The 12427-nt window shown below is 39.3% G+C and overlaps 1 protein-coding gene across 1 annotated transcript; it reads left to right on the forward strand.

Annotated features, from left to right (window-relative positions):
- Positions 1 to 939: 939 nt before the first annotated feature.
- LOC127938357 (isthmin-2-like) lies at positions 940 to 12096 on the forward strand. The gene is made up of 6 exons (XM_052534936.1): positions 940 to 1382; positions 3846 to 4028; positions 4500 to 4800; positions 9176 to 9313; positions 9401 to 9469; positions 10138 to 12096. Exons 1-6 carry the CDS (start codon positions 1260 to 1262, stop codon positions 10653 to 10655), a joined length of 1332 nt encoding a protein of 443 aa, XP_052390896.1. The 5' UTR covers positions 940 to 1259; the 3' UTR covers positions 10656 to 12096.
- Positions 12097 to 12427: the final 331 nt, after the last annotated feature.

Raw genomic sequence — 12427 nt, forward strand, 5'->3', positions numbered from 1 at the left:
CACGACAGGTGGCACAGATACGGCAAATCACAACAAGACTAGGATAACAAGGGGGGCGGGGCAAGGGAATGAGACAACACAAGCACATGGCCCAAAGACAAGGCCATGTGCTTGTACACAAAACACGGGTCTGTCATGATCCTGCCTCAAGACTAGAGAAAAGTCGGGACATGAAGGCAGAATCATGACAAATTGTTGAATAAAGTTTCCTTTCTGGGCCTGGGAACACTTCAGTTCCATTGCTGACCCCATTTGGGGTCAGAAAGCTCTTGGATTTCATCAAAAATATCTTAATTTGTGTTTAGAAATATGAACGAAGGTCGAATAGGTTTGGAACGCCATGAGGATGATTAATTAATGACAGAATTTTCATTTTGGGGTGAACTAACCCTTTAATATAATTTTTACAGTGTGTGAAGAATGATATGAAGGATGAAACCAGAACAATTAAAAAACTGCCTGAATGTTATGCACTATAGAAACAATAAATATGTCACATATTTATGGCTGATTCATACTGGACCATGATATTCATTATTTAAAAATGCTCTTACAGCTGTGAAATTTTGTGAATTTCTTAAAATTTCAGTTCATTCAAATTGTATTTTCTTAAATTCAAGAGTTAACCATCCAGCATCCTCTTCGCTAGCTTGATTGAAGTTCAATTTAAACTTAGGAAATGAACTGGAATTAAAACAACTGAAAGTGAATTGAGTTCTGAATGGCACAAACACTCACCTGAGCAGAAATGATCCTCACACACCTGTCAGATGAATCAGCATCATTGGCTCTGGAAATGATTCTCCATCAGAGATCAGACCATCCTGCTGGTGTATCACTGCTGTGCACACAGCTCTACAGCTCAAGTGTACTTGTGATATCCGAGATGCCCACATCTACAGCATTAACGTGTAGGTAATGATTCAGTGCTCTGCCATCTTACAGAAGAAGTGGAGATAAGGTTTTGTAATAGCTGGATGAGGATGCACTGGAAGAGCAGCACGTGAGTGAGGTCAGCAGTAACGTTAGCTACTTAAACTGAGAGCCGATCAGTCCACATGGACAGACTCTGTGAAGAAGAGACTCAGCAAGTCGTTTCAAGTCACATACCTGTGCTAGTTTTAATGAAGTTTGGATGGAGATGAAGAGCAGTGCACTGAAGATCTTCACCAGGAGGAAAATCCACAGAGCTTCCTAAACAACTATTGCTCATTTAATAAATTAGTAGTATTTAGTGGGCAGACACGCAATTGTGCAAAATGCTCACAGCGCGTAACAGTTTCTGGGGACTTTTAACAGTGCTGCTCGCTGTCTGGACAGAGCGCGCGACAGGCGTCCCTGTGAGGCGTCACGAGAGATCCAGACACGCGGACTCCACCGAGGTGAGTACAAGTGGATCGAGATATCCTTGATCTTATGTTGTTGTTGTTTTCATTCACTAATTTGATTTCACAGGGATTGGTTAAAAAACACACTTTTATAATTAATTTATTTAATTAGTGCTGCGTGGGTCTATTTTATTGCTTTGCCTCTGCGTCCGACCCATATTTCAGCCTTTAAATAGCATGTGATGTTAAATAACACAAAATAATATAGTATGTGAGTATCATTTTGAACTGAGTATTGTTAGTATTAGTAGAATTGTTACGTAATTTCCAAACAATTTGTACTAGATTGTGTGAATATGTGGTTGCACTTTGTTTTAAGGTGTCCTTGTTACAGTGTAATTATATATATACTTACTTGTGAAATATTAATTAACTACAGCAATACTTAGTAGGTTAGGGTTAGAAATTGGGGTTGGCTTAGGGTTACTTTCAAGTAATTCTGCATAATCAATTGTTTTTATAATAGCAAGTACGTGTGTGTCACATGTGTAAGAAGGACACCTTAAAATAAAATGTTGAATATGTTATTATGTCTATACATTATTTATGTATTTGGATACAACATGCTGTATAACCATAGAGTGACAAATGCATCAGGCCATTTTATTTAAAACTTTTTTGTTTGTTTGTTTGTTTGTTTACTAATTTACACTACATATTTCCAAATGCAATACATGAGGCTGATAAAATAATTTGTGGAACTGACTCTTGAAGAAACTGCACCATGGGATATAACAGTTATTCTGAAAGACCCAAAAGCACAAATAGTGCAGGTTGTATTCATTTCAAGTCTTTAAACATTAATAATGAACATTGTGTCACTTAAGCTAAATGAATATAATTTAAAATGTGCTGAGGATACATGTCTTCAGAAAAGTAAGAGTCTGAGGTAACATGGTTGACAGTGGTAGAGATAATGCTGCTAATAAAAGTGATCTTGAAGGAATTAGAATTGAATGCTTATATTTCTATATCCAGTTTTTTAATTTATTAATTAATAAGTTGTTTGCCACAAAATGGTAAGAGGTTGACCATTTAAAATGTGCCTTATGCTTTTGCCTTTTGGAATGAGTGCTCATTTGCCATGATATTGTATAAATGTGTAAGATGTCATGAATATTTTATTTAAAATAACAAATTATCTTAATACATAACCACCCCATAGCATCTTGCTTCGTTAACATGACTGAAACGAGTGACACCAATAGATTCAAATCTCTAACCCTGTTTTTATTATTTCACCATGCAAAGGGGTCCAGAATGGAGAGAGGCCTACAGTAGAGCAATACAATATGAGGCCTTACATAATACTGGTCAAAAAACACTTAGTTTTTTCCCTCTCTCCTACGGGGTCATAGTTCAGCTCCTAAATTATTTTTTTAGCCCCTCTTCTGTGTTAATGTGGAATTTCCTGCAGTCTGGTCTCCTTGATGCTATGTTTGTGCACAAGGGGGCCACGTCTAACCTCTCCAAGAAAGGTCCTTCTACTCAGCTTTGTATAACTAAATGTCTCTTTTGTTTTTACATCTGGGGCAGGGGTCATCAAGGGGAAAGAGAACTAAGAGGGGTCTTAGATTATTGTTTTTCTTCACTGGTTTGGTCCTGAGACTTTGATATTGGAGGTCACTTAAATCTAGGCTGCACTGCATGCTGCTTTCCCAAATGTCCCAACATAAAGTGTGTGTGCTGATTGTGTCCATGTGTCTCACCAGTAAGCTCAGTAAGGGCTGTGTGTGTGACGTATGGTCTTTTGCCTGCTAAGGCTTTGTTTCGGATTCTAGAATTCATGCCATATTTGTGTGATGGTTAGAAAGCCCAGTGGCAGGACAAGCCACATTCCACAGGGAGGAAAGGCAATTTTACAGTAAATTCACAATAGAAAGAAAGACAAGAAATGGCCTCTTGGAGACAAAGGATGGGAGGATGGGAGGAAATTAAACTCGCTCTGTTAATCTATGTTAAGAGTCTTTAATGAGTGACAGCATCTAGTCTTTCAGCCCCTCTTGTTGAGACCTCCGGGAAGAAAAGACTTACGACATCTCTGATTCACCACTGCATTCATGCAATATGTAACCAATTGTTAACAATGTTCAGCTGCTGAAAAAACATTCATTCAGCAGTATGGAATGCTTTTTGAAGTTATTTAATAGTGGCATACATGAGATGCAGCACAAAAGCTAACGATGCAGTTGCACAATGACCATGGAGCAAGAAGGGTCCCAAACCCCCAGTACTGCGCATTGCCCAGTATGAATCCACAAAACCAATCTCAGCACTTCTCCAACTCCCAGTCACCATGTTACCTGCTAAGCAATACTTAGATGTTCCAAAATGTTCCAATAGAGTGGTGCAGGTATGATGTCAGAAGTCAGAAGACTAATTCGCTGCTGGTTCCGTTTGTTTTGTCATTAGACACATCTAATGAGAGACACTGACCATAATCTCCTGCACCAGCAGAACCAAATCCAGAATAATTTGGCAGACCTACATCCCCACCAACACAGGTGGCTTCAGCATCGCTCAACGGGTGTCCTACCACAGCCTGAGCCCGAGGAAGAATCAAAACCCTTTGTCCTAGACCTCAAAACCTTTCCAGATCTTGCAAATGCAGACGCTGGCTCCCAAAACCCAAACATTCAGGTGAGCACATGCAAGAGCACACATCTCAAGTTAGTAGCCATCTCTGTGAAATGCTTTGTGATGTGATGGTAGTGAGTTCCTCTTCCAATGCCTCTGATGATTGAGTGGGCAAGTCCTAATATGCCAGTCCGGATATAATAAGCCATTACCGTTTGTCTCTACTCTGAGGCTAATGTCAAATCCTGTGTAATCCAAAAAGTCAGCATCCATAGTGAGTCATCACTCCTGATTGGATGTAATTAAGTGTAATAAGTAATCTGATTTTGAGATGAAGAGGAAGTAATTTTGCTTGATTTGATATTGAGGCTGAGCTACTGACTGTTCTCTAGACTTACTAATAGAATAATTAGAATGGTTTGTCTTCAGTGCCTTTGTTAGCTGTGTGTTTTTTAAGTTCTTAAAATAACACCCAATGTTCCCTATTATAATTCAGTGATTTAGTCCCTGTGTACTTTGCATCTTTGGTTATAGGTGACCATCGAGGTGTTGAATGACCCACCCATGGAAGTGGACACGGACCTGATTAAAGACAGGAGTAATGACTGGCCTACATCTTCTCCCTCCTCTACTGTAGAATGGCATGGTGGGAAGAAGCTTTTCTGGCCTTTATTTTGGGGCTATGCAGATGTAGATTCAGGTGAGGATGGTACCGGCCAAGCAGGGGAGGAAGAGGATGATTATGCACTGGAGTATGACCGTGGGGAGCCCCTTCCTAGTGTGCTTGGCAAAACAGGTGGCAACTGGGAAAGTCCATGGACCCAACACCATTATGGTGAGCAGTTTCTTTATTAGCCAGTTCTACTCACAGGTCTTGAGAATTTAGAAGTAATAGTATGTGAACTTTCAAGCTATGTAATTAAAAAAAGCTTTGGAATGGAGAAAGCTGTCTTCAAGCAAGTTCAGAATTTGCAGAACTGCCATGTATCCATATATTAAAACTATTAATAGAAAAAGTTGGTTTCCAGCTGATGGAATGGGAGAATTCAAGAATGCTGCTTTGGCAGCAGTCAGATGTCAATTTGTAGAGTGGTTTAAGGGAAAGGGTGATGAAGATATTGGGGAGTAAGGGTAGAGCGAGCTTTTTCACAGCATTGATTCAGACTAGCCAGCGGCAGGGTATTTGTGAGCGCCGGACCTTTGATGTAGACACTGGTTTCACTCGGCGGAGAAGACCGCTGTTTGAAGATGAGCCCAATCCGCTCACTAATGGCAGCGTGAGTATGTTCTCTTGAGCAAATAAGCCTGTGCTTGTGTTTAATTAGAGCATAGATTGGGAACACAGAGTGAGAGGGGTCATCCGTTTACTTTTTATGTCCCGCGGGTTGGACCCCAGACCCTGCCTCCCCCCACTACCCCCTCCATCCCAGAGCGGCTGGCTCTTTCAAGCTTGTTCAAGAATCCTAGGCTTTTCAAGGCCATGCATAACATTATGTCTCTGTTGTTTTTTTGTTTTTCTCTCCAGGCCATGTCTGTGTCATGGTGGGAATTGCATACTTTGCGTTGTAGCTGTGCAGTCTTGTTTCACTGGGGACAGGGATGAAATGGAATGTGTTTAATTGGAGTGATGGTGGAAGACACAATGACTGAGTGCTAAATTTAGAGATTAATGGCGTTTTTTCCACTGTGTGGTATGACTCGGCTCAGTACGGCTCAGCACAATATGGTTTAGTACTGAATTAGTACTATTACTGGATAATCTTATTTTTGACATAATTTCTCTTTTCTATCTCATGTCCTGAAATGTATACAGGTTGTAAGGGAAACAGGTCAATTTAGCTCAAAGGGAATCATTTAAGATTTTAAAGGGAATTTGAACAGAATCACTGTTTCACGGCTGTTCACGGAGACGCGCCTGCGGTTCAGTGAACGAGCCGTTTAACATCAAATCTGCGCTGGATACTAATATCCAAACTATAGTGAAAACACTATCAATTAGCACAGTAACAAGATCGGCAGTTTAAGACATTAACTTGTAAGCACAAAACACAAGATACTTCTCTTTTCAATATGAATAAGGCTTTATTAGATAAATCTAAGACATATAAACTAATCTAACACATAAACGCACGCACTCACACATTCACACAAGTTGCAGGAAGATCGAAAGTTAGGAAAAGCTGAGTTTAAGAGAATGGAAATATGGAATTCCGAGTTTACAGCAATACGTTAAATTGCATAGACATGAACAACCATCAATCACGTAATTAGCCCTTGCATTGAGTTCCTCAATGTGACTAAAATTATATTAGATACACCAGCACAACAAATATCTGGGGATACGTTGCCTTCGTTTGCTGTGAAAGGGACTCCCGTTGAAAGGGGTATCCCGGTGTCGCTGATTGGCTGGAAGTTCAGTAGTGAAGTGACGTCTTGGGAAGCCCGTGGTTGTTGGGCGTTGGCTGAAAGTGCAGAGTCGTGTGCGCTGGTTGAAGTTGAACGGGCATCCGATGTCAGGCGTCGGAGACTCGACATTACAAAACTTAACTCAGAACACGAAACTCTCAAACGGAAAAGAAAAGAAATAAAGTTTGACGAGACTAGGTTGTGTTCCTTCTCATCGTGGCATAGTAGCAGCAGGCAGGCACGCTGGAACCGCGCTCAAAGAACAATGATGACTAACCGCATGGCTAGATGCTACAAGCTAAAGCTAGGTAGCAAAGCTACAAGCTAAAAGCTAAGAGCAGGCATGACTAATAGCACGAGCAAGGCTGGAACTAAAAGCCGACATGGCTAATAGCAGCAGCTAGGGACTAAAAGCAGACTAAAAGCAAGGCATTACTGATAGCACAAGCAATGCTCGAACTAAAAGCTAAATTTCATGGTGTCCAAAGTATTTAAACTTCCTTGTGGGCCACCCCTCAAATGTTGCCCTGACCAATCAGATATGGTCTTGGCTCAGGGGATCATAAATCATTTGTTTATCTTACCAAGCATGTGGTTCCTGCCTCGCAGGATCTAATTTTGGACATGATTCCTATAACACAATCATGATATATTTTACAAATAAATGATTGTCAGGACAATATCAAGCAAGAAAATTCGATTATATCAATACTAGACATGACTATGTATCCTATAGTTATCAAAAGACATACACAATAACTGATTATACATGATAGTCAAATGTGTGGGTTACACATAAATGAATATGGAGTTAAGCAATGGAATGATTCGTTTATAAGTCTTTTTGAGTTCATTCTGGTCCATATATAATGTATAAAAAGCAGTTTCTTTGCCATTCTCTGGCAAAGGGACTTTTCTGTGAAGACAAAGGTTTAAAGCCCTTCCCCCTTAGGAATTTCAGTCTGGTTTTGCTGGGTGGGGGGAAGTCAATGCAAGTATTTAACTTGATCTCCTGGGTTTACATGTGATGTCCAGCGTTGCATTTCAATCACGAACAATAAATTTGACAATCTCTTCTTCGAATTAAAATTGTCAATAATTGTTCTATTGGTGTTAATGTTGAAAGCTGTTGTAGGGACAAGTTGGTTGGTTGGTTATCTTGCTTGGTTCTTGTGGCACTAGAACTGATTTATGACTTCCTGAGGAGTTTGGCTCTCATTTCAATGCACACAGCTCTGATAGACTCTTTAATTTGTCTGGTTCGACTCATTTCTGCTACAAGGTATATATATATACACACACACACACACATACAGACAACCCAAATTCCAGAAAATTTAGGACGTTTTGTAAAATGCAATAAAATTAAAACATTTAGTCTGTTCATTCTCTTTAAAATGTATTTAATTGACATTGAGGCATATATTGGAATTGTGCAGAGACATATACTGCCATCAAGATGACATCTTTCATTGCAAGTCCATCGTTATTAGATCAATGCCAGGTCTCATTCTTCGTGTGCTACAACAGCATGACACACAGAGGGAATGTGCTAGAAATGGAAAAAAAAATATATTATTAAAGTTCTGATCGTAGGTTCAAGAGGAGCCTAAACATTCAGTCGTGTCAGTCATCTTTACAAGCTTTTATAAGCAGCAGCAGTCATTATGCTGTCCTAGGGACAGTTATTCCGGCGTCCCTCCACCTCCCCATCTCCTCCTTTATTTCTGTCACTCTCCCTCTATGTAGTTCCACACAAGGTGGGTTGAACTCGGAGCTCAAGCCTAGGGTTGAGCCTCTGTTGATGACAGCAAGCCAAGTTCGTTTACCATAAACTATTAAGGCTGGATGGACAGGCGAACTTGTGAAATTGTAAAAATAGCACAACAAAAATGGTCTAATCAAGAACTGGTCCTCTGCTATAAGACAAGCCCTGTGGCTTTAATGGATTTCACAGTTTGGCAGTTCTACAAAGCCAGCAAGAGCAGACACTGAGCCTTTGTCTCCTTTTCATCTTTAACTATAGTCTGTCTGTAATCAGGGCACCATCACTGTGTGTGCAATATCACTGGCACCCCACCCAGATTCAAGTTAAATATTTAAACATGCTAGTCTGTAATCTATACTCTATATTACAGAAGACAGAAGAAGACATCTGTTGTCTTTGTTTAATCCATTATCTGCAGTTTGTTTTTAGTAAAGAGAGTTTTGAAATCTCTCAAATGCTAAAAGCTAATCAGCCTTTAGAAGTCTTTTTAAATTCTTTATTGAATTGTTTTTTTTAGCGGCTATAAGCCCTAGCAAAAGCTTACTCTTGCAGCTTACCCTTGCATTCTTGTGCAAAAGTTACAGCCAAGAGTGCTAGCATGCTATTGCAAAGGATTTCCTGGGATGGTGTCTTTGAGTGATGAGTGGTTGTTAATATGTTTCTATGCATTTTCTGGGTTTATTCTTCAGACATTACTGCTGTGATTGCTCACAAGTCATTAGTGTAAACAGAGTCTAAAACATTTAAGGATCGAATCACTGAAACCCCATATGGGGGGTAGTCAGAAACAAAATAATAGGGTGTGTGTCTTAACAACACAAGAGGTCAAAGGAAATGCATTTGAAACACATGCTATGATGCTAATACCAAGTGTGAATAGTAATGTTCGTATATCTCAGATGGCCACTTGTGAGCGGACCACTGAAAACTATTCAAGGTTAGGGGTTTTGTTTAAAACCTAAACCTAGCAATAGGGAGGCGTGCCTTAGACATAATCACAAATAAATGTTATAACTAATAATTATTTTGTTCTTAGGAGAGAAAGAGGAAGAATGGGGCACGTGGAGTCCCTGTACTGTCACGTGTGGCCATGGCAACCAGACTCGATCACGTTCATGTGGAGATTTCTGCATCTCCACCGAATCCCAAAGCTGTGACCGTATGCCATGCCCAGGTTACTTAAGTACTCAAAAATGTCGTCTTCTTTTTTTCTAAACCATTTTATGTGAAATTAAGTAACAGTGATTTTTTTTCCCCACAGATGATTGGAACAGTGTGGCTCATGTCTTTCCATTTGAGATGGAAAATGGCACAGAACCCTTTGGCACTAGTAAGTGTTTTAAACTTTTTGTTAAAGCTGTCGATATTCAGTTCAGATAATCATGAATAACACATTGTAAAAGAATAGAATAAAATAGTTATAATGTCCCAAATTTAAACAAAAGCATTCAGACACTGACTGTCAGATGTTAGTGAAACACTCGTGGAGTTGCTGAACTGACTCTAAACAGCCACAAGAAATCTCCTCGACACCAGTTGATTAACAATAGCAGTGTATTCTGCTTGTAGGTGATATTTCATGCATGTTTTCGAACCCTTATGATAATGAAATCATAGCATTACCAGGATGGCAAGCGACATGAATTTTTTTAAATGTCCCTTTTGGATTAGATTTATAATTTTAAGAAGCTCTTGCACCGTGATCATGAAAAAAACAGAACTGCATTACGTGGTTGCGACGTAAAATCAGATGAATGTGTTAACTGTGTTAAATAAACTGTATCAGACCTATCCAATTAATTGTATTAGTTAATGCTTTTTGCAACGTAGTCTATATGATCTATACCCAAAACAATGTTTGAAAATGTGAACAAATATGTGAATTCTTATTTTCTAATGCATCAATCTATCGCGCTACTTTTTAAAGCCCTACTGGGCAAACGTCACTCTGTTATCGTTGATCACGTGAAATCTGTTTGGGTTTGGTTGTTCTTGCAGATGTTGACAGCTGCGATAAGTGGTTGAATTGTACGAGTGAGTTTCTCCAGCGTTACCTGCAGCAGGTGTTGACTGAATTACCCAGCTGTCCGTGCACCTATCCTTCAGAAGCCTTCAACAATATAGTCAGTCTGCTGGATGCAGGACATGATCGGACCTTCCAGTGGAGGGATGCTAGTGCGCCAAAAGAGCGTCTGGATATCTACAAACCCTCGGCACGCTCTTGCTTGCGTTCTGGCCTCTCAAGAGATGGCACCACCCTGGCTGCCCAGCATTGTTGCTACGATGACAACAAGCATCTTATTACAAGGGGCAGGGGTGCAGGTACCCCCAACCTAATCAGCACAGAGTTCTCTCCAGAACTGCATTTTAAGGTGGATGTATTGCCTTGGATACTATGCAAAGGAGACTGGAGCAGGTTTCATGCCGTCCGCCCACCCAATAATGGCCTGCATTGCACAGAGAATCCCCAGCAGGACATTTTCATGAACGAATTGGAGGAGGCCAGAGAATATTAAATCACCAAATTACTGCCCCTCCTCTGACACACCGTCCTGCTGTGGTGCTTTACCCAATTCAAATATTCCAGCTAGCCACATGCTACTCCTTAAGTTGTGGGACACTGTGTTCGCAAAGCATTGCATTTCTTATGTTTGAAATATTGTGGAAATTTAAGAAATTTTTAAAAATTGATTATAATCTATCTGTTGATAATCTTTGTCCTGATATGTCAATCTTGTAACCCTTGTATTTGTGTAAATGACCAATACAGCATTTTGTTGTTGTTGCTGCTGCAGTCACATACAGTTGAGTACAACAGTCTGACACCACGACTGAAAATGTTTGTCAAATTGAATACATATTTATTATAAGCTACAATTTATCAGCATAACAATTTTAATGAAAAGTTGTATTTAAAAAAAATGAATTTCGTGAATTTCATTCATGAATGTCTCCCTTTTGCTTGATGGACCGCAGAACTCAACATTTGTTCAAAAACTGAGGATAATGTTATCTGGCATGACATGAGAATATTCCAAAGAGCATCTTACGTGCTTCAATCTGAAAATGGTCAATATAATTTGATATTTGAACATTTTATTTATTATTTGTTTTAATATTAACATTTAATCATCATTGATTTTGAGTCCCGTATATTCGATGTGGTCTCTGACCTTTGGACCCCACTGTATTTACTCTGATATCAGTGCTGTCTAATGTAAAATCTGGATCCTGAAGCAAAATGAGTTAAAAAGTCTGCTTTAGACTTACGGGGATGTTTGAGAGCCAATGGACACACTTCATTGCCAACTCAGGGTAAACATAACAATGTTCATTTAGTTCTTTATTAGTGTCAGAATCTCAGAAAGGGAAAGAACTGACAGACGTATAAAGAGAATATTATAATGAGTATATTGTTCTAATGTGATACCTTATATAATGTTTTGTACGATTTTGTTATTTAGTTGTTCTGCGATTGTGCATTTGCTGTGTTGTTATTGCTGTTGCTTTTCATTTGTTGTTGGGAACTGTTGCAAGGGATACTTAATATTGCTCCATACTGAAATATGGCTCTTAAGAGTACGCAGACTGCGTATGCACATGCTACGGCTGGCACTTTATTTAATGCATTTATCGAAAATATATTTGCATGATGAAGCATTGTTATCCCTGTTTCTGGTGTTTGTGTTGTGAAGGGATTGCTTCGTGTGGTCGCTGTCACATTAATGGCAAGAAGAGTATTTCTGTGTTGGCATGTGTTGTAAAGTATTTATTGTGTTTTCATCGTACATTTGCGGACGCTTTGAACTGATCATCTATTCAGATGGTGCACTACCCAGAGTCCTCCAGGACACACTGACCTAAAAAGGGAAATCAAACATCTCTTTAACAACAAAACAAGTTAATGTCTGCTGTTCATTATCATGTATACTTTATAATGATTTTGCATGTTGCAAATTCTATTAAAACAAATGCTAAGATGAGTTTGAAATTGTTTAATTTCAATGAAATGCATGCGTCAGAGTTAACATCTGGATTAACTGATGCTAAGCAATAACACTCGTGGAGACATTTTTTGGCACTACAATGCAAATACCTGTCATTCATTTATATGAACAACCATCAATACCCATAGATCCATGAGAGACTCATGAGAGCTGTTGCCTTTGATAACTCCGTTTTAACTAGAAACATCCAGCAACTGGAAACGCATCTCTCCTGGCTATCTGCTTTTTTGTATTTGTGGAAATCTGTTTTCAGTTAGAAAATCTAAGTTGTCCCTGTCATT

The sequence above is a fragment of the Carassius gibelio genome, chromosome A20 (genome assembly GCF_023724105.1).
Source record: "Carassius gibelio isolate Cgi1373 ecotype wild population from Czech Republic chromosome A20, carGib1.2-hapl.c, whole genome shotgun sequence".
NCBI lineage: Eukaryota > Metazoa > Chordata > Actinopteri > Cypriniformes > Cyprinidae > Carassius > Carassius gibelio.